The sequence below is a fragment of the Cydia pomonella genome, chromosome 15 (genome assembly GCF_033807575.1).
Source record: "Cydia pomonella isolate Wapato2018A chromosome 15, ilCydPomo1, whole genome shotgun sequence".
NCBI classification, from domain to species: domain Eukaryota; kingdom Metazoa; phylum Arthropoda; class Insecta; order Lepidoptera; family Tortricidae; genus Cydia; species Cydia pomonella.
Genome location: NC_084717.1, coordinates 2,575,042 through 2,599,376, shown reverse-complemented (window position 1 = coordinate 2,599,376; position 24,335 = coordinate 2,575,042). Strand labels below are relative to the sequence as shown.

At 35.4% G+C, this 24,335-nt stretch overlaps 1 protein-coding gene across 2 annotated transcripts; it reads right to left on the bottom strand.

The window, feature by feature from the left end:
- Window positions 1–61: 61 nt before the first annotated feature.
- On the bottom strand, window positions 62–22,986 carry LOC133525576 (uncharacterized). 2 transcript variants are annotated; one of them, XR_009800590.1, is made up of 7 exons: window positions 22,850–22,986; window positions 4,311–4,465; window positions 3,455–3,662; window positions 2,690–2,805; window positions 2,380–2,566; window positions 1,663–2,278; window positions 62–1,296 (listed from the first exon to the last, which is right to left on the bottom strand). XR_009800590.1 is itself a non-coding variant. In XM_061861883.1 (6 exons), exons 1-6 carry the CDS (start codon window positions 22,887–22,889, stop codon window positions 2,229–2,231), a joined length of 756 nt encoding a protein of 251 aa, XP_061717867.1. In that variant the 5' UTR covers window positions 22,890–22,986; the 3' UTR covers window positions 62–2,228. The 2 variants fall into 2 exon arrangements, 1 of the variants encoding a protein (XP_061717867.1); XM_061861883.1 differs by having other exon boundaries at window positions 62–2,278.
- Between the last annotated feature and the right edge of the window lie 1,349 nt (window positions 22,987–24,335).

Sequence of the window (24,335 nt, the reverse complement as noted above, 5' to 3'; positions counted from 1 at the left end):
ATCTTTGACTTTTACTTTTCTCGTCACAAAAAGGATTTTGTAAATAAATACTCAAAGAAAATACTCCGCTTCGCTTTATATTATTGTAAAACATCCATGTAAATTTTATTCTATAAACATAGACTTAAAACATCGTACACTAAATAAACTAGTATTACTTTGTACATTTTACGCACTCTGCAATGACATGCCAAAGATATTATTTCGGTGTGTGTAAAATAAATAAATGATTAACCAAGGAATTCCAATTTTCTTCTTCAAATAGTTAGATCATGGTCTCAATGTTTATGAAAAAGAAAAATTATGTAAATTAAAAAAAAATCTTTTAGGACATTGAGGCTAGATCTAATAAAATTGAATACTTTATCTGAATCAAAATACTCAGACTCTAGATTTTAACCTTTTCGACGCCGTGTCAAACACAAAAGCTGTCACTCGGACGGCACGTCACCGAAGTGTGAAAACTAAAATTTAACTTTATGCATATGGTCATAAGTCTATGTTGCTCTGTGGTCTGTGACGGATTATTCCGTCTTCGTTGTTGGACCTACGGTGCGGATATATCCGTCATTGGCGTCAAAAAGTTTAAATGTGAAACATTCTCCTTGTTCTTGGTCGTCACATTTAAGAGACGTCTCCCTTTTTTAGGTTATAAACGTAATACTTACATATTGGAATAACATTTAAGATTTTTTCTTAAAAGTATGAAAATATGAAACTGTGTACAATACAGTAAATTACCTATTATAATAATTATTCGAATTTTAGCTCCAGTAGACGGTACTTTTCAAAAAATGATAAGCGTACAACGAATACAATATGTTTTTTAAACCGTGTTCCGTCAATAAAGATATTAACTTTGGGTCTCCAAATATGTAGAAAAGTGTACATACTTTTTTTTGTAAATATATAATTAGTTTCTTTATATAAGTATCTAAACAACGAAAATTATTCAATGTACTCAATAGTTCATAATATTTTGTACATAACTTTGTAATAAAAACATTTTTATATATCTGCTGTTTTTTTGGTAACCTTTTCGCCTAGTTGTTAAAAAAAACTTGGCAATAATAGTACCTACAACTTATATCATTTTAAAAAGTTAATGGTTTATTCAATATAGAAAATAGGGACTAAAGTTTTCTGTACGTTAATACAATTATCAGACTATCTATTTACTAACACATACATCAAATACATGCTCTTAAATAATAAGGCTTGTCCACCAAAAAAGTAGTCAATAATACAGATTTTCAGTTTTAATACACCCGAGCACTTCTTTTTCGATTATATAGCCTTTTTTTTATACTACGTCGGTGGCAAACAAGCATACGGCCTGCCTGATGGTAAGCAGTCTCCGTAGCCTATGTACACCTGCAACTCCAGAGGAGTTACATGCGCGTTGCCGACCCTAACCCCACCCCAGAGCTCAACGAGGGCTCTGGCAACCTTACTCACCGGCAGGAACACAACACTATGAGTAGGGTCAAGTGTTATTTGGCTGCGGTTTTCTGTAAGGTGGAGGTACTTCCCCAGTTGGGCTCTGCTCTAGATCTGGAATGACATCTGCTGTGCTGTGCCCTACCACACAAGGCGAGATAACATTCACATTGCTCATACCTCTCTTTTGGACGTAGTTTAAGGACATACCCGGGTCCGAACCTTCTGTCATGTTCACATTATCATCCATCGATGTAATAACTCTTGGGGTAATTATATTACAATTAAATCTATTTATTATTGCTCCATACAGTGCGCTCATAACATAGCCGCCACCATGGCACTGATGAATGTTGCCAACTCATCTGCTAATTCATTGAACACCATACCTTTATACTATACTATTTAGTATTTGGTTTATCTCTCTGGACCTGAAATTTCTTTGGAATTTATTTTCTTTCTGCCTCTGGTTTTAAAATTTGGTCCCATGGAAGCCTCTTCGAATCGTACTTCCTAAATCTACTTAACTTATATCAATGAAGAAATATCATTAAAACAAAAATATGGCTAATATGTAATCTATTCTATTTATAAACTCAAATGGCAGGTAACAAAAACAATCACTAATCTTATAAGCTCCGCCTTAATTTTCCTTAAACTATACTAAAGCCAGTTCACACATGAAAATGCGTATATTTTTCAAACATTCACCACAAAGCCAATCAGCAGTTTTACTGTCCATACAATTTATGTTCAAAAAATTTCTGGGATCAGCAGTTACATTGTGGTCACCGTAAATATGCCATCAGAGGAGCTGCCAAAAAAACGGCATTCAAACCTGTAAGCAATCAAAAATAAAAAGGTTAGATGGGACAAGAGACACACTGGGAGAAGGACAACACAGGACACACTTAAAACTTTGAACTTGTTGGATCTTACCCATAACATTGTCAGCAGAATTGACAGTAGCTTCAACGCTCTGACCCATGATGAGTTTGCCAGCGCTCGCATAATGGACATCGCACGCCAACACCAGAGATTCTCCCTGTGACATGGTGACCACTGACCACGAGTGCCACAGCTTGCTGGTAAGGTCCCAACGACGACTTGAGAAGTTCTCTGGAATCTGAAAGGGTTTGAAAATACACTTTACCTTCATCTTTAGAATTTGCAAGCATTTGACATAAATAAGTAGGCTTACCTCACAACTTATCTAATAATATATAACAAAGTACAAGTTCAAACGTACTCTCTGCTCTCCGATACGCCACACCAGTCTCGGAGCGGGGATGGCCGCTGATGTGCAGTTTACGTTTACAAGACTGTCGTGTGATGATATTTCGATTTGTGGATATAATGGTGGTACTATAAAACAAAAGAAATTATAGGATATAAAAAACGAATTAATGAATCGACAACAATGACACTCGACAAAAACAAGGTAAACGTAAAAATAAAATACAGAGGAGATAAAATATTTTTATTGTCACTAAAAGTCTTCTGAATCCAGCATAATATATACGTGTGTCGCTTTGAGTAAGATTCAAACAAGGCCAAAGATAAAGGACCTTAGGTGAAAATGAAATAAGAGGAACTGATGTAGTATGTTCAAAGGAAAATTAATCGTTTCAGAGAATTCATGATTTCTCATCATTTGTGTAGTTGCTGAGCCATGCTAACGTAATATTTGTAGCCTAATTGTTTGAAATAGAAAATAATGATCAGCAGACCAGTAAAACATCTACTACATATTAACCAGATTTGACTTTAAACTGTTCTGGTGTTTATCAATGTTACGAAGCCGAATATTGATAATTTCTACGAACCCGTAAATTTTCCCGCAAGGTACTCAACTCATTGTCGGAACTGAACGCGACACCCAGTATAATGTTAGCTTATTAAGCTCAGTAGAGCCCTGAACTAGTTATTTTTATTGTCTGATAACAAAATCAATAAGTAAGAATGCTATGCTTCATTAAGGTCGCTATAGAAACAGAAAATGACGAATATTTACCAAACACATCGATGGTATACTCCGCAAACTTCATTTCGAACCTCGGCCCCTCCTCCGACACCTCACACTTGTACGTCGTGTTGAACATTGGAGGAGTCAACAGCTCGTGTTCCAGATCACACTTCCCCGTGCTCCCGGTGTCATGGCAGTCGACCGTCAGTCGTGAGTCGTCAGCTGAAGACCCGAAGTTGAAGTTTACTCCTTGTTTCTGAAATTATTTTGCACTATTGTGTAATCGTCTCTAGTTATACCAAGATCTAATAGAACAAGTCGTTTTAAAAGCCAAAGATGATTAATTTTCCGTAGCAACATATCATTCTCTAAGTTCTTAGAAGCACAGAGAAGTTGTTCAATGACCATCAACTACCGTCTAGGCAGTCTATCGATTCATAAATTGCACAAATATTGTTGGCGATTCTTGGCAATGCTGCCAAAATCTGGTTATTGAGTTACAATCAGGAAAATAAAACTAAAATCTATTAAAAGGACCATCCAAAGAACGTATCAAATGACAAACTAACTGTTTTAACGAGGCTTAAGTTGATGTTAAAAATTGGCGGACCATGAGCGGTTTACGCATTTAATTATAACAAATAAAATTTGATATCACGCCTCGCGTAACTTGCACTATCATGTAAGTAAATAGAATCGACATGAATTCCAAATAGTGTCAAATCTACATTGGATGATATTTGTGAAGATCGAATGCCGTACCAAGTTGCTAATTTCAGGATTGTTACGATTTGTTCGCCCTAACTTGTTAGATATAATTAGTAAATTAGGTTGTGTAAATGTGGTAAGAAAGCAAGAATTGAGCTTTCGTTTTCTAATGCAATAAAAAAGTAAGCCGCAATACCTCTGGCCTGTATATCAGGAACTGCGTATCATCCTTGTACAACCGTACGGACTGTAGAGGTCTACTGTCCAAAGTCCAGGTGCACGTCAGCTGCCAGCCAACGTTCTCCTTCCAATGTCCAGTCATTCTCACGTCCACTTTCCCGTACGCTGCACCTGTAACAAATTATACATATTGGTCTTGTAAGATAGACTGGACGATTCAATATTTAGAATACCAAATATTATATTTCTCATTCCTGTCTGTGTGTGTGTATTCTTATTCCTGTCTGTGGAAACCTGTAATTGGCTTATCTGATACATATCTATGTTAACCTAGTTTTAGTTACTTAAGTTGTTGGTTTTCCGAATAAACTAAAATAAAATAATAAAATATATGTTTCGTGCCCTTAAACTTCACCTGTTGCAATATTCTGTGCATTTATCACGCACTATACCTACTTAAGAATTTGACCCATCATTTCCATGTAACGAATGATAAAGATTGCTTCCTCTGGCTCTAGGTTGCTGGGACCTAATGGGATCCATCAAGGGCATAGCATTCACACCCTATGTGTAACATTGTTTCAAGTTCCTTGCCACAAATCATCCTACATTTTGAAATAGTCCGGTATCCTACTTGGCCAAACTTTATCTGAATGCGAAGTTACTTGTTAACACACTAGTTATGCTTTTCAGAAGTCTTCTGCTGTATTTTTTTTATACCACGTCGGTGACAAACAAGCATACGGCCGGCCTGATGGTAAGCAGTCACCGTAGCCTATAGGCGCCTGCAACTCCAGAGGTTTCACAATTGTTTCATCATTTGCATGTAACTATAAGCCTTAAGTGTATCTGATCAAACATAATAAACCTAAATTCTTACTAAACTTTCATAATAAAATTTTAAAAAAAATACCACCCAAAAGGTTAAGTAATGTCTTAGCTACCTACTTACAATATTTTATTAACAACCCAACTGGGACAAGCAAATAAACTACATAGTTAAGATATAAAACCTTTGTTTGCCTCTGTAATAGTCCCATATTAGTCGACCAATGGGCCCAGGGTGGATTGAACAAATTAATTATGTAAATACCCGGTCTAGATACCGCTTAATCCAGAAGGACTTAAGTACATTTGTTCCATATAGCGATACGACCTTTCTTTTACAAATAATAAGACAGTGCAGTGCACATACAAATTTATTAGCAAGAGGATTTAAAGCAAAATAGCATCTATTGCTTAGATGTAAGAGTTATAGTGAACGTCATACAAAGTGGTTTAGTATAACGGAGAGGCATCACGCACAATATGTACTTCAATTTCAATCTAATAATGTAAGTATCTGCAATTAATAATCGTAAAACCTGGGTTTTATGAGGATCGTTTAGCTAGAAGGTAACGTTGAAGGTTGAGGATATAATAGAAATTAGGTAGGTATGGCGAAAATCTATACTTAGGTCTACTCTATTCGTCTTTACGTATGTACTTAATAATAAAGAAAAAGGAAAAAGTGTGCATTTCCTCGCACAACGTATCAGTATTGCGATACAACGAGGAAATGCCGCCAGCATCCTTGGTACAATGCCTCAAGGGCCTATTTTAGATATAAGCTAGTTATAGTAATCATCTGTATATATCCATTATGTATATTGTTATTGTCAATAAATACCTGCCTATAATAAAGAACCAAATACGAGACACGCAAGAGACTGGTTGGTTTATAAACTACACGAGCTCATTTTCTTTGATCTTAACCCCTATCAATTTTTAGCCTATACTGCCCTTTGCGCTTTGTAAATACTTTTAAGCAGGGGTCGGACAAAAAGTGCGGATGACGTAAAAATGACGTAATCTTGCACACAGGATGATGTTTGAGTTTGTATTAAAACTTCCGTGTGACATGTAGTAAGTAGTATTAATGAAGTAACAAAATAATCGTAAATAAATCCATGGAATTAATAATACAGGAGGTAGGGTGATGTAGTGAATAAAATAAATTTCACGAAACTTGTTACCATAAGGTATAATTATTTGAAATTAGTTAGAACAAGTCTGTGGGATTGCCACAATATTCGAGTAAAGATGACATTTTAGAGCGTTTTCTTATACATTAGTAAATATAAATTTTAGCTAAATATAATCGTGAAGATACAATAGCTAAACAATAACGAAGTCAATTTATTGTTCATCTGATTGACAATGTGTCAGTCAAAAACGTACTTACTCATTTCAAGTGGTGATATCGTTTAATAAAGAGGTTGATAAATGATAAGTGATAATTGTTTATGAAAATCAAAAATACTATTTGAAATCATCCTATAAGTGGTTTGACGTCATCCGCACTTTTTGTACGACCCCTGCTTTTAAGTTTTTATTTTTAAATTTTGGTTAGGTTAGGATTTTTTGTAATATATTAGTTTTTACACACATGAACGTACTGGATGTAGTTACTGCAATTTTCAAACACCAAGCAACAAGAATGTTTGTTACAGTTAAGTGACAGCTTGACAAGCTTGAGTAAGCAGCGCATCTATTCAGCAACAACAAATTAACTCAAATTTAATTCAAACTCAATTTGATTCATTAAGAGGCTGTCAACACCCAATGTCCGTGAAATTGATGTTACTTAAACAGTTTTTTAAGAAAGACTATTTGTTTTAGTCAAGTAAGAAAAATATATGTTCATATTAATTATATTTCAAAGACCGTGGTTGTACTCGATACATGATTGAACGAAATCGGCTCCATAGAAAATAATTGCAAAGATTGGTCTTAAAATCACAATTAAACGGTTCTATGTCTTTATTGTTTTGACTTATGGGTCTGCAATTGAAATCACAATTTCAAAACATTTATATCTAAACCGCTGTTGAGTAAAATATTACACTAATAATCCACTTTTTTTTATTTAAATATTTTTCTTATTATTCCCTTGCCCAGGCCCAGTAACATGCGACAGTGCTATCTCATTTACTCCGATACAAATAGACAGTGTGCGCGCTTTAGGTATTGACAGCCTCTTAATAGTGCATTGCACCATCGTAGCGTCTGCCACAAATTAAAAACTAATTAGGAATAGGAACGTCGATCGCGACATACATATATTACACTCGCTAAGGACAAGAACGGGACAACTCCGCGTTTTCTGTCTCACTCGTGCAGTGTACCGTTTATGATAGAGGGTAATTGGAAATAATGGCATTTTTTTGATTTTTAAGGGTCCCATTGGACAATTTACTTAGTAACTTCTCTCACCAGTAGAGCTTACTTTCATGTCCTAGGGGTCCTGCTCATAACCTAGGGGTTATGAGCAGTAAGTCTGGCTTTGCATACCTATAGGTACTTCTTCTAAATATAATATTTAATAAAATACCTCAGAACATTCTTATCCTTTCCCCAAGAATATTTAATAAAATACCTCAGAACATTCAAGTATTACAGCTTAACAAGTTTAAAAATGCCTTAAAACTATTGTTAGTTCAAAAGAGTTACTACTCTATAAAAGAATTTTTAGATGATAATGACTTGTAAATATGTACATACATTTATATTCCGACATGCATGCTCTCAAAATTTGTATGCCGTAAGGCCCCACATAGTGAAACTGACTAATCTGTAACATCCTATGTACACCTATGTTGGACAAATAAATAATTTTGTATTTGTATTTGTATTTCTTTATGTGCCGTCTGGAGACATGGATGGAGGCCGACAACCTTACGTCCGTATGTCAATCTTTCTGTTGTAATGCAAATTCGATTTTCCATTATGTCAGTCTTTAACAAGTCTTTCTTCCAACATATATTATATATAAATCATAACATTGTATTATGAAAGGCCCAAAATATTTATGGTGCTTTTGTTTTTTAACAGACTTTTTGTCTATTTTTGTCTATTCAAACATTGTCGATCCAATCTCAATGCGTCAAAAGCAGTCGAGAAAAGACCCACAGCCAATATCACTTAACGTTAACTTCAAGCATTATAAAGTAGGTACACCGCAACACAAGGCGTAATATTGCAACCACTTGACTATCACGGACAAACCAGTAGAAGGAGCTCTACAATTACGCGTAGTTTATACGGATTTTGAGGTCTTTATACGCTGGTTTGCTCAGCACTTGACTTGGGAATGCTCGGCATGCTTCGTGGGCCACGCAAAATGGCGGGCAACACAAAATGGCAGACGACAGACGACACGCCGGTAATGGCCGCGGAAGTGGAAGTACCGAAATTATCTCACCACGGGCCCTAAACTGAGATAAATTAGCCCGTATTACTGCCGGTTTACATAACAATTCGTTTTTATTTTTTAAAATTAGACGTATTACGGAGGGAACGAGTCGTTATATCTCATTAAATTGGTCTGTTTGTTGACTAGTTGATCGTGAGCGCTCGAAGTGCGCCCTTCGTTTTAGATTTTTACTGGAGCGCCGATTAGTAACAATCCTATTCGTTTGTTTGTTTTTGAAGTAGTAGTAAATGTATTACTACTAATTAAAAACTATATATGAAAAAAAAAAACAGTTTAATTTTGTATAAATTGCCAAAGGACGTGGATGATTTCCTTTACAAAATACTCAAATAACTGTAGATACCTATAACATTGAAGAATTGCTTTGATTTCTCCAGGATCTCATAATCAGATTATTGGGACCACCGTGAACCGGTCTCTTTTGTCCTCTAATTTTCGTTTTCAAATTAAGAAATAATTTTGCAAATTGGTCTTCGAGAAATCAAAAACACTCATATAATAAAGACCCGGTGAGTTGAAAAATTCCTCTTTAGAAATGTTTAACTCGATAAAAAAAACTTGACTCAAAATATATCTATCGTTCCTATCGTTCACGCTCCGTGGCGAACGAAACGCAGCTGTCACAGTCGCGCTAATAAAGATGAGTGAAAGAGAGAGATGACTACGATACGCTACGGAGCGTTAACGATTGTGATGTTGGCTACGCGGCCAGGCAGCGAAATACGTGGTACAATTACTTAACTAAATAAAATTTTGCTATAAACGTGCTGTATGTATAGTTTTAACGACGCCCTTCATAAAGGTTTACTGCTCACATAAATATCCTATAACGCAGTAGAGTAGATATAATGTATGTTTTTATTTAATTTGACCATAATAGAGAAATAAGTACCTATGCTTAACTCTATATGTATGTATGCAACCCATTTATAGGTATAATGAAATGAAACTCGCAATATGTAACTCCTTCCATTTGTTTTCAAATCATGAGTCTAAAAGATATTTTTTTTGAAGGAAATTGCATAAAAATTACGTACATTTAACGTTGATTATTGGACCAAATTGCTTATGCACTGTTTTTAAGTACCTGATCACCGCAAACACTGATTATTAAAAGATTATGCCATTTTTTTAAACCCAATACTAAAAAAATATATATATTTTATTTCAGACAAAAATGAACATGTTATGCTAACCTATATTATGTATTCGTTCAGCCCAGTCGGTTTCTAAGTTTTAACAGAATTGTTTTAATTCTACCCGGAAATGATTGCTAAAAACTAATATTGAATTATTTATTCAAAACCATTACAATATATTCTAATCAAAATATCCTGCCCATTCTGTACCTAAATAATTCAAAATAATGATATTAACAAAGATAGAACGTTAAACGGAGCAAAGCTTTGATTTTAATAATCGCTTCCGTCCATTGAACCCAAGGCAATCAACCCTCGTTTAATCAAACAAGGTAATTCCTATAACTCATTTTTAGTCTCTAATGCATTAACCAGTACAACGTGATCCCAAGTCCCATAATGTCTCAAAGTAATCGGAGATCACTCTCAAACTAGTTTTAAATGTAAGCTTGTCAAAGTTAACTAAGCTCAACAAGTGCTTCATTCTCAGGAAAAATTGAAATAATTGCCTTTTATACGTGATATTATACGTATGTGTCCATTTAGTTCGAAAAATCAATATGTAGCACATATTAATTTAAGAGGGAGATTAATTTAGGGAGCAACTACCGAGTGATCGTCCACAACAACAAAAAGAGAAAAGTTTTTCCACTTCTAAATATTTTTCATTCTCCAGGTTTTTAGGGTTCCGTAGCCAAATGGCAAAAAACGGAACCCTTATAGATTCGTCATGTCCGTCTGTCTGTCCGATTCTGTCACAGCCACTTTTTTCCGAAACTATAAAAGCTATACTATTCAAACTTGGTAAGTAGATGTATTCTATGAACCGCATTATGATGTTTACACAAAAATAGAAAAAAAACAATAAATTTTGGGGTTCCCCATACTTAGAACTGAAACTCAAAAAATCTTTTTTCATCAAACCCATACGTGTGGGGTATCTATGGATAGGTCTTTAAAAATGATATTGAGGTTTCTAATATCATTTTTTTCTAAACTGAATAGTTTGCGCGAGAGACACTTCCAAAGTGGTAAAAAGTGTGTCCCCCCCCCCCCCCCCCCCGTAACTTCTAAAATAACAGAATAAAAAATCTAAAAAAAATATATGATATACATTCCCATGCAAACTTCCACCGAAAATTGGTTTGAACGAGATCTAGTAAGTAGTTTTTTTTAATACGTCATAAAAAATTTCAAAAAAAAATTTTTTTCATCAAACCCATACGTGTGGGGTATCTAGGGATAGGTCTTCAAAAATGATATTTAGGTTTCTAATATCATTTTTTTCTAAACTGAATAGTTTGCGCGAGAGACACTTCCAAAGTGAAAAAATGTGTGTCCCCCCCCCCTGTAACTTCTAAAATAACAGAATGAGAAATCTAAAAAAAATATATGATATACATTACCATGCAAACTTCCACCGAAAATTGGTATGAACCAGATCTAGTAAGTAGTTTTTTTAATACGTCATAAATGGTACGGAACCCTTCATGGGCGAGTCCGACTCGCACTTGGCCGCTTTTTTAAAATGTTTTTGACACAATGAAAAAACTAGGTTTGAAGGTTTCCCATTTTTTTCAAAATTTGCAATACAAAAAAGAAGGCGAAACCTATTAACCTAGAATATATTATGCGGAATTTTATAGAAAAAATACCGTTATTTCGCAACGATCGCAAAGCGAATAGGTAGCGTCCCTCTTAATTCTTCGTGTCTTTGAAGTGTATACCGAACACAGCGGAAAGAAGTTGATAAGTCGTGTTATAAAACTGAAGAAATTTGAACTTCATGTAATTATATTGTAAGTTGAAATTGTATATCGCTATTTATCAACTTCTTCCCGCCCTGTACCGAATTGTTCAAATACATACTTTGGACGGCAGATGATATTAAACTAAGGTGAATAATGTTTTTATTGACAATGTTTTGTTTCTGTATTTATTACAAATATTATTTATTTCGGTACGTGATACTAAAATTATTTATATAACTCTATACTTAACATAAGCGGTTAGGATTCAATTGAAAAAAGGAAGATTTGGTACGTTCAGGAATTATGAGCAAAATACAGGCGCGAACGACAAAATAACATCGCTTAGATATCATTTTGATAGCAACATATTTTTTTAATACTACTTCGGTGGCAAACAAGCATAAGGCCCGCCTGATGGTAAGCAGTATCCGTTATATGCGCGTTGCCGACCATAACACTCCTCACCCTCGTTGAGCTCTGGAAACCTTACTCACCGGCAGGAACACGACACTATGAGTAGGGTCTAGTGTTATTTGGGTGCGGTTTTCTGTAAGGTGGAGGTACTTCCCCAGTTGTGCTCTGCTCTAGATCTGGAATGACATCCGCTGTGCTGTGCCCTACCACACAAAGCGAGATGAGATTCACAATGCCCATACCCCTCTTCTGGACTTAGTGGATATACCCGTGTCTTTTTCGGGTCATTTATCGTTATCGACGCGAAAATGTTAATAAAACATAAATTTATAAAAATAAACTGCTATATACAAGCATAAATACCATTAAACTATTATTACCACGTATATAGAACGTATATAGAATATAGAACCGGCACAGAGAACCAGTATTTTGCGCCATGAGTTGTTGTTTTGACAACAACTCATGGCGCAAAGAGGAGCGTGAATCTCGCGACCTAAACGCGTAAGCGCCATGAAGTTTTGGTCGCGTAGTACAGTCAAGGTATTAAATATCGATACGGACAAAGTGCCAAAAATATGTATACACGACCTTATTCCCTATATATTAAGGTAGTGTGTACGGTCACGTCTGAAAATATCGATACGGACAAAGTGCCAAATATACACTACCCTAATATATGGGCCATAAGGTCGTGTATACATATTTTTGACACTTCGATCGTGTCGATGTTTTCAGACGTGACTGTACATATTTTTGTCACTTTGTCCGTATAGATATTTAATACCTTGACTGTACAGGTTGCGATTGCGACAATTACATAACATAATAATAACTCAATGCACAATATTAAAAAAATACATTAAGTAATCAATTTAATCAATATAATCTTAAAACATCTGAGTTTTAACTAAACAAGACACAAATTTGCTGCTGCAAAAATCTGGAATGACCTGCCGCCACCCATACCCCTTTACGACCGGTTTGATATAATTCTGCAAATTACTTTTAAAAAATCCTGCCCGCAAGTAAATTGTCTTTTCGAGCTCAGACCTATTCCGATCGAATCTGCAGACATTAGCGACACGTTTCAGTACTAAATACCGCAGGTCAGTAGGATCAGTCCGTCGCGAGACTGCGAAGATGGTGGCATTTTTTGATGGGAGCAGTGGCACACGTAAGTTCTTAATTTTGTATAATTTTGGTATCAAACTTGTTATTTAACACTTAATTATTACAGTAAAAGAGTTATGTGTGTTTATTTATCACAAATTAGAGTAACAAAAAGTTTTTAAGGGGAAACTACATGCTCGTAAAAAAGAAGTGCACGAATTTGTGGGCTCGGCCGTAGCCCGTAAATCGATGGTCATAACTATTTGCAAGTTTTTGTCTATCCGGCTTCGGCGCAGAAAATCAAATCAAAATAAATAGTCATATGTTTGATAGTTTTATAATAGTTTTCGTTTTGTAATGTTAGATTTGTGTTTTTTTTAAGCGTCCATTAAGAGGCAAAAAATTCCTTGAAATTTTGTGCAATAATGATACGAGTATATCACATATTGAGGAATTATACGATGACCTCGAAGAATTCCCTTATTCGCTTTTTGAATGAATTGAAAACGAAATCAAAGAATCAACGACGAATACGATGAGATGTACCTAAAGATCTGCTGATTGTGACAGACCCAGTGTCACTAGAAAGGAGGAAAGACAACAAATATGTTTTCCTACTGTCTAACTGCTCGGGAACGATCAGCATTAAGGTTGTCAAGAGATGGGAGATAAAGATTCGGTCATACGTGTATGTTACAGCTTCAGAGAAAGTTATGAACTAATAAACCCATGGGAGACCTTTTTTTAAACAAGGAGATGGACACTGAAACTAAATTCTTTCTTTCTTTTTACATGTGAATGAATCAGTATTCATTTTATGGATATTCGCTTAATTGTGATGCCATAGGCCGTCCTAGGTGCGAAATACTGGATTTACTTGATTTTCGCTTCAAAATCTTAGAAATGTTGGTTAAACCACCAAGAAAACGACGTAGTGAAGCATGTCTGAGGCGTCTGAGTGATGTTTCAGATGATGCTTCAATTTGACGATACCAAATCTCCAAGAGCCCGCCAATTTCAGACTGCTTCAGACTACTTCAGCAGGGCTATTACTCGTTGTGTTAAATGCAACGTGTTCGCTACACGTCAAAATAATTTTTTCAAGCAATTCCTTTAGATGTACTGAATTGAGAGTACTTTACAATTGTTGATTATTGTTTTTAATCATTCTTTAATCGTTAAGATGTTGATTCTTAAAGAAAATTGTGATAATTATGCTAAATTGAATACTGATTACTTCATATGCTATGCATGTGCAGCATACACATGCATTGTTCTGTAAAATGTTGCGTTTTAGTCATATTATTTTACAAAACTCAATGAATTTGCACGTTCGTGCATTTCCAGATAGTTCCTGAACGTCACTTTCGTGCACGCGATTTTTTTTATGATAAAGGACACTAGGATTTTTTTAAACATTTTATACGCGTATTTTATAACAATTAAAAACGGTTCACATGCATTTTTTATGAATCTTTGCAAAATATTTTTCCCGGCCGTAAAGGGATACGGGAACCGATGGGACTATTAAAATACAGGCGGTTAGTAAAAATGTATTTACTTGATATGCGGAGCAAATTTTTTTCGCACGCACGCACGCATGCACGCACGCAAGCACGCACGCACGCACGCACTCACGCACGCACGCACGCACGCACGCACGCACGCACGCACGCACGCACGCACACACACACACACACACACACACACACACACTCCGTAATTTGTTAACCTGCGATCGACCGATGTCAAGGGTCCAGTCTAAAAACCAGCGCTAGGCACTCTGCTTGGCATATGCTGAGATTGGAGCCCATTGCCCATTCATCAGGTATTAAATGTAATGAATTACCTATCTTTCCAATTCATTTGTATTTAGTATTTAAGGTTATTATTGTACTTAGTTCATAAGGTTTTTTTGTGGCAATAAATATTTTCTCATTCTCTCATTCAAATTTCGCTCAACCACGAGCGCTCAAAGCGAAGTCCCCACTTTATACTTGCCGCCCTTAAGAAGGCGCTTTAATATGCTCAATTGGGCGGTCGTGTGCCCCTTAATACTTTAATGTACCGTATTAAGGACATCACTTCCAATGCTCGAGTTTATGAGAACGCGGATACACGATGAATGGTGAATTAGAATGTACAGTCGTTTATAAACATCTATTCAACGGTTCAAAAATATGTTTACACGTCTTTAAGACACTGGTAAAAAATCGTGTAAATATATTCTTGGAACGTTGGCTATAGTAGGTACATTGTAGGAGAGGCCGGAAAACTGGTCAAAGATGGAGGAGTGAGTTTGAGGGCCGACATGTTAGTCGAGGCCCTCAAACAATGCGAGTCCATTTTTAGCGTTTCCGGCCATGGTACTTTTCACGACTATTGCGAGGAAATAAAAAAAACATTTGCATAACTGTACGTACTTTAATAGAAACCAATATTTATATTAGCGTGAGGACAATTGTTGAAAGAACTCATTTTGTAGCGTAGTTACGTGTTTCTTGTTTTTTTTAGTCAAACGCAACTTCGAACTTCCAACAACCGATCCCGTCTTTTTTACGTTATCACTTTTAAGAGGCGTTTTTCTGTTATTTGCTTCAAAAGTTCAAACCGACTCTAAACTTAGAAAGGTTTTTGCTAAACCACTAACAGCTACAAAAGTAAAAACGCCTTCAGCATGAATGGTTTTGACGTTTCTTTTTTTTTTTCCTTTTTTAGGGTTCCGTAGTCAACTAGGAACCCTTATAGTTTCGCCATGTCCGTCTGTCTGTCTGTCTGTCTGTCTGTCCGAGGCTTTTCTCCGTGGTCGTTAGTGCTAGAAAGCTGAAATTTGGCATGGCTATATAAATCAATAAAGCCGACAAAGTCGTACAATAACATCTAAAAATTTATATTTTTTTAGGGTAAATTGGGGGTGATTTTTTTTTTTGCTTCAACCCTACAGTGTGGGGTATCGTTGGAAAGGTCTTTCAAAACTAATAGAGGTCTTCAACAAACATTTTTTGATAAAGTGAATATATTCGGAGATAATCGCTCCGTAAGAAAAAAAAATGTGTCCCCCCCCTCTAACTTTTGAACTATAGGTCCAAAAAATATGAAAAAAATCGTGGAAGTAGAGCTTAAGAAATACATTAAATGAAAACTATAGCGGACATGATCAGTTTAGCTGTTTTTGAGTTATCGCAAAAAGTTTCCCCTTCATAGTAAAAAGACTTACTTTAATTAGGTACTGATTATGCAAATTTGCCTATTTGTTTAACTCGGGTGTAAGCTACCGTTTCATCCCTTGGTTAACAATTTACTATACTTTAAGCTCCAGTTTAGCTTATTGTGACGGAAGAGTAACTACGGAACCCTACACTGAGCGTGGCCCGACATGCTCTTGGCCGATTTTTTTAACAAGTAATTGGTCCTATAAATAATCTAATTTTATTTTTGAAGGAAAAAATCGCGCCTAATAAAGACCTTTTACTATCACCAATGACAGATAATGATAACAATGACCACCAATGACAGATGATGATAACAATGATCACCAATGACAGCCAATGACAAATGATGATAACAATGATCACCAATGACAGCCAATGACAGATGATGATAACAATGATCACCAATGACAGCCAATGACAGATGATGATAACAATGATCACCAATGACAGCCAATGACAGATGATGATAACTATGAAACATTGTAGTAGTGGTGGTTCAGGTGCTACAGTTATTGCCTACTTTCCAGCTTGATTTTAGACCATCTATTGCCACATTTTCGAACAGTGGCGTAAAATAGTTATTTGTGTCCCAAGGGAGGAAAAGTAGGAAATTGCGTGCCGCGTGTATAATTATTACCCGAGCCGAAGGCGAGGATGGAATGCCGTGGTGCGCATACTATTTTTCTGCTCGACGGAGGCGGAAAGTGGCAACTTCGTTTAGCGCAGCGGTAGCAAAGTTGACGGTTTCCGCCCGGAGGGCAGAAAAATATATTTGTGAGTCGACCGTACATGGTACACATTTTTGTGAACTATTTATTTAAGTTTTAGACCAGGTACAGTCAGCATCAAAAGTAGCGGATGAAACAACGCGCCAAAAGTATCTGATATTTCGGATAACTTTTCCAAAAATAGATGAATTTCTAAAATTCCAGTTCAAAAGTATATCTTTTACAGTCTTAGTTGTTCTATATTAAAGACATCAGTTTTTTGTTAAGCTGTTACAGAATGGTAGATACTTATGAAGCGTTATTTGATCCGCTACTTTTGATGATGACTGTACTAGGTACCTTGTAAACAAGATAAGGGTACTTACAGTAGGTACCACGTGTTGTGACTAAGGCAAAAATGCAATATAAAGTTTCTATCCAACTGACAGTTGTAACAAAACAACACAATCTCGTCGAGTTAAGCTTACCGTGGGATTTGTCAATTTGAGTATGACTGTCCATATGATATTTATTATTTTTCTTTCATCTTAGGCTAGGTTTTTATAATATGGATATAAAAGTAAAATACAAAAATAATACAAAATATATATAAACATATTATAAAAAACCTAACCTAGGGTGCCTCCAGCAGCGGGGCTAAGCTGCTGGTGGTCAGGGCTGCAGAGAGAGGAACCGACCTACTACTGGCGCCGTGTCCAAGATCACCGCCTTCTACATGTGACCCTCGATCCAACCAACTAGCGAGAGTCTCTCAAGGTATTGGTCCAGAATCTTCGCCATCAGACCGTTCGCTGAAACGACTATCGGGACAATGATCGTCGAATCAACATCCCACATGGCGGTTATCTCGTGAGCCAAGTTTAGGGTTTAGGTACCTTCTGGACTTGTCCTTCTCGGCTTTCACGAGATTCTCATTTATTAATTATTATGATGTTAAAAAACGCAAACGCTTTATTGGGTTCATAATGAACGTTTTGTAACCGTCCTTAGAAACAGTCATTGTTTAGTTTGTTGACCCAATTTCCTAATAGATGGCGCTGTTCCAGACGCAAACTAAGTAATGCGAGTTTATCATAGAATCTATATAAGAAACCGTCACATTTCAAAATGAATGATTGGTAACGTAGCAACTTATTCAAACCGTCATTCTTAACTTAGCATTTGACTTCAATTGAGCTTTATTAAAATCGCAACTGTTCTCGCATTAAGAAAGTTTCATGTACAGTAGGTTCCCCAGTAGAGTTTTTGAAAAATCGTAGCGTGTTTATAGATCGCAATACTATTGCCAAAAAATCTCTAGCATGGAAGTACCTACCTACATAAAAAAAAGTTTAGTCAGCATTAAAAAAAACGTTGACATAATGAAAATATAATTTATGGCATATAATCATCTTTAGCAGATGTACAATATATGTGACATACGCTAAAATCAGTTGGCTAGAAAAAAATGGAAAAAAACATATTTCGCTTATTTTTTACTTAAAACTATAAAGTTTAGGGGTCTGAAATTTTGTACTTTAATTACTAATGTAGATCAATCATACGACATTCAAACGATATCGAAATGAGAACTTATCTAAACCAGAACTTATCGATATCGTATTTCATTCTACGAATCGGGCCGTTGGGCATTTTTAAATGTTGCCTCAAACGCTGGCTTGTTGGGCATCCGTTATCCGATTATAACAAGTACTTAAATTTCCACGAAAAGGATGTTAAGTAGTGTATTATATTTTTATATTATTAATAATGATCTAGGTTATTTCATATTCATTTGTATATTTTTACGACATACAGGGTGACCTTAGCCATTGGACAAACCCTGAAATCCCACGTAGGGTTACTTCTCAGGAATGCTCTGAAGTTAATATTTATTTTGATTAGAACAAAAGTTAAAAAAAAAATTTTTTTTCGAACAAAAGTTATTTGCAATAATTGACAACAAAAAGAAACACACTGTGTTAATATTTGGCAGTGTTTTTAACTATTTGTTCGAAATATTTGATAATGATGACATTTTTCAAAAGTCAGAAGCTTTATCAGTGTCATAACAGAAAACATCCATGACTCAGGAAAGTCAGGAACAAATATCTGTGCATATCACACAAATAAATTTGGTTGACTGGTAGAATTGGTTGACTGGTAGAGAATGCCTTAAGGCACTAAGTCCGCCATTTGTACCTTCATGTATTGTGCAATAAAGATTAAATAAATATATAAATAAATAAATAAATGCCCTAACCGGGATTCGAAGCCAGTACCATTGGCTGCATAGACCATACTGGTTGGCTAATAATAAATTACTTATGATATAATTTAAAAGCACATATGTCTATACAAACCTATATGCCTAGACTGAAAATCTGGCAACAAATTCTCAAGCTGCTACGGAACCCTAAAAGGGTCCTACTTAAGCCGGGGTCAATTAAACTGTTGACCGTTATTACGTTCATTAAGACTCTAATTGGAATGCATGTTGGACATCTTCTGGAGACAGTTTGAATATGGAAATGTTCAGGGCACTATAAATTCAGTTTTTGTTTGGTTTATAAAGTTTACATTGTGGTATCTGGCATAAACATTAGATCTACTGGTCGATTACGAACAGTTCCACGTCGCATGGCACTTGCAGCAAAGAACCCGCGTGTCATCGGTCCGACCTATTATGAGCGATTACCTGCAGAAATAAGGACGGAAACATCCGATTCGATTTTCAAGCGTCGATTGAGAAACTTTTTGCTGGAGAACCCATTATATTCAATTAGTGAATTTTTTGACATAACTATATAACTTATTTTTGCATATTTGACATTGTTTTTGTTTCTTGATTCTATTTCATTTTTATTTTATTATTGTTTTTCAATAAATTCTGACTTGACGATCCTTTTCAGGTGAACATTTCCATTTATTAATTGTTGCTATCTGGATTATGATGTTATTTTTTGTCATTATTAGAATTTATTTTTGACAATCACAATATAGATTCATATAAATTGACATGAATGTAATTTGTAATGCAATCGTATGTTGTGTAATAAATAAATCTAATCTAATCTAATCTAATCTAATCTAATCATTTAAAAAAAAAACAATAGTATAATATTAATTTGCCTTATCTCCCTCGTTACAGGATGTTTTGTAATTCATGGGGTGACTAAATAGGTCATACTGAGCAACTTTTACTATGCAACCAACCCCGAAATCGCGAAAAAAAATTTTATGGGAGAGAAAAATATTTTTCCGCGATTTCGGGGTTGGTCCCATAGTAAAAGTTAAACACCCTGTATATCATCACGTTCTAGCGTTACGACCCGATTCGAAGAATGATTAAGACACGTTTAAGATCTTTAAAGATCGATAAGTAAACGACATGTCAAAATCGACGTTTATTTCGTTTCCGCTGTGATCCCAATAAGATCTATCTACGATATTTACAACGTCAAAGTGACATTGGTTGCCCGAATCAAGCTGCTTCTGTCGATTATACAACATATAAACGATATCTAAATGCCAACTTATTTAAACCAGAACTTATCGTTATCGTATTCTATTCTTCGAATCGGGCCGTTAGATGCTTCTTCTATGAAATTATGACGTTTAAATAACACTTGCGCAGTCTGTGCTCTGTTGTTAGCAACTTAACTTGGTCTTACTGCACGTGTGTTTGAAATTTATAAAATATACAATGAATTTTACTGAATTTTAGGCAATTGAATGTTGAAACATCGTGAAAAAACCTGACTGATTCTCACAAGGCCTAGTTTCCCCTCTGGGTTAGAAGGTCAGACTTACTGCCTCACTCCAGTCTTGGGATTAGTTGCTAAGCGGACCCCAGACTCCCAAGAGCTGTGGCAAAAATGCCGGAACGAAGCGAGGAAGAAGAGAAGAATACTAAATACCTAACTACTCTAAGGTCAGTGTGGCCAAATCCGTTTGCGGGATAAATCCGTACAAAAACGTTTCCGGTTATTCTAAGAACAATATTCACTTGCTAACTCAATCGGTAAAGCAGAGAGCATATTTAAAACCAGCAGTCAAAAACAGATGGCGTTCTGTAGCCAGTAAATAATAAAAACTATTAAAGTTCAGTTGCGCTCCGAACTTGACATGCGAGTGTGGTGCTCTCTTGTGTGAAGTTGGGATGAGGCTATGTAAGCTACGGCGTAGTATGTTTATAATGTTGTTCAATATGCATGTTTAATGGTCGTTTAATCCATTTTACATTGCATTTGTTGAGAAACTATGAGTGGTTAAAATTAGCGAGTGCACAAATCCGTCCATTATGAAACGAGAAATATCTTCATGTGCTGGAATTTCCCTATTTTATATATTGCCAACCTTTCTTGATTTGACTCTCTTAAATTATAACTCATAATCATGAAACGACTTACATAATTGTCGTTTACATATAAATAATTTGTTAATCAAGCAATATCTGTGCTTCTTTATTTAAAGTTCAAAAGTGGACATTATTTTTAAACTTTTATAAAAGGTTTATTACTCCTGGTTTTAAAAATAGGCAGGAATTGTCCCAAAAAACATATTTGTTGGCACACGGAAAAGCCCCGAACCCTAGGTAAAATCCGTCTACTGTCATGTTAAAAAAAACATATTTTTATAAATAACCAGCAGTACTAGTTATATTAAATAATTATTTTATTTACTTATTTTATAAATATTTACCCTGTCACATTCATCAAGTAAAGTTTATTAAAGTATATATCAACACAGTTATGACCAGCAAAGGTGAACTGATAAAAAAATATGACGGTAATGTCCTCATTGACCTTACTTATCTATATGAACAATTTGAAACAACATTTCGCCAAAACTTGCGAAACCCATTTCATGTGCGCACTGCGCACGCGCCGCGGTCATGCGTTAATTGAAACAATACACTCAAAAACAAACATCAAACAAAAGCAAATCGCCCATTAACAATAAGAGCACAATACAATTTTAACATAAAAATCTAAACATTAACACAACTAAAACTGACTATAAATAAACTAGACTATAAATAGTTAATACTATAAGACTATAGACTATAAATAGTGGTTATTGTCGACCGGTTTGGCCTAGTGGGTAGTTACCCTGCCTACGAAACTGATGGTCCCGGGTTCAAATCCTGGTAAGGGCATTTATTCGTGTGATGAGCATGGATATTTGTTCCTGAGTCATGGATGTTTTCTATGTATTTAAGTATTTATACATATTTATATATTATATATATCGTTGTTTAAGTACCCTCAACACAAGCCTTATTGAGCTTACTGTGGGACTTAGTCAATTTGTGTAATAATGTCCTATAATATTTATATTTATTTAAATAGTGTATACTATTATTTGTGCCACTATTAGCAAAAAAGTTGTGCTAATTACCTGCCTATGCCATAAAAATACGTTGATAAAGAATTTTCAAGTATTGTTTCGTTACAAAATGGCATTAAAATAAAAATTACAATCATCATCCTCTTCCTCGCGTGGTCCCGGCATTTGGCTACGGCTCATGGGAGCCTAGGGTCCGCTTGGAAATTATACCCAAGAATTGGCATAGGCACTAGTTTTTACGAAAGCGACTGCCATTTGAACTTCCAACCCGGAGGGTAAACTCGGCCTTATTGGGATTAGTCTAGTTTCCTTCACCGAAAAGCTACTGGTAAATATCAAATGATATTTCTTATATAATATCCAAAAAACTCATTGGTACGAGCCGGGATTTGAACCCGCGACCTCCGGATTGCAAGTCGCATGCTCTTACCGCTAGGCCACCAGCGCCTTCGCTTGGCCGCCAGCGCAAAAATACAACTACAATAATTAGTTTTAAAATATTCTCCTTTATCTTTGAAACACAAAAGCATAAGTTTGTGATAATTATCAACAATATGCACCAGTAAAAAATCTCTATCAACGTATTTTTTAGCCACTGTAAATACTAATTACCTAATAACAGCAAAAACGCGGTTGCCTTTTGAAATCCCATTTCCCTCACAACAGACAAGTGCGCGCACTAATAACACTGACAGGTCCGTTAGACACTGCTCGCGATGACACACTAGCGATGACTGCGCGGGCGACGATTTTGATTAGTTAATCGTAAGACTGATGAGAGCGTCCAAGGAATTGGCCTGTTGATATGTGCTTAAAGTAACGTGCTTTTTTCCTTGTCTTATCGATATACAAAACTTTCGTGAGACACAGAAATATCAATAGTTATTTGTTTTACAAGAAACAAAGTCGTTATTTAACTGATCGTGCTAATATTGACACCCGAGTAAGCGAAAGACTGGAATGAAATGGCCACATGCAGGCAGACCAAGGTTATTTTACCGGAACTGAACTACAAGCTCACCAAAATACTACTGAAAATACCTAGACAGCAACTACGTAAATAGTAGGATTAAGAGCCCGGTAACGATTTTACAGCAAAAATTTAAAATTGATATATTTAGTCGTTGAAATTGTACACCTTTTGTTACGTAATATCTAATTAAAAAAAAAAAAAATGCTGTCATAATATTGGATTTGACATTGTCAATTAAATACGACGTATTGATTGAATTTGAAAACAACTACTACTAATCGTTTTTAAAATGGACAAAGCCATATGGATCGATGAGGTATATACTCCTCCAAAGTATACCAAATACCCAAATACTGTTTCGTCCCTTACCTACTGCAAAAATTGCAAAAATGATTTGTCGAAGATATCGGTACAAACATTTAATTACATTACATTCGTTAGTCTTTATCCTTTATCCGTCGATCCGTCGTATCCGTATGAAAGCGTGGTATCGTATTCGTATATCAGTATGTTATAATATCCAAATCGTCGTAGAAAAACTGATATTTTATAAAAAAAAAAAATATTTCTATGACCTACATTTTAGCGTAGAACTGGAGTTACGCCATATTATAATAAGTACGCATAAGAAAATATATAATAAATTAAAAAATCCTAATGGAAAAAATAAACTATTTGCGTATTCCTCGTGTCAATTAAAATGTAACCAAGAACCGATAAAATTATAGGGTCAGAAAATTTAAATGTTGTCAATTGCAGATGGCAATGGATGGAGATGGACATCCGAGAAGAAACGTACTGAAAACCAACCATCCTGAAAGAAAAGCTTGCCATAAAACATTAATCACTACGTAATAATTATTTTGCATTTTAACACTTCGAAATATTTGATATTCCATATTCCATTCCACGCGACATACATATCAATAATTGAAATTCAATTACCATAACATTCATATTCAAAGCTATATTATTCACTTCAAACTCCATATCAATTAATTATGCCAAATCTCAATTACAATAAACTATTTTCAACCTCAAAACGTATTTAGAATTTTCAGCGAAGTTATAAATATTATAATTTTGAAGCGATGATCAAACTACCATAATTTGTCGATGATTGGA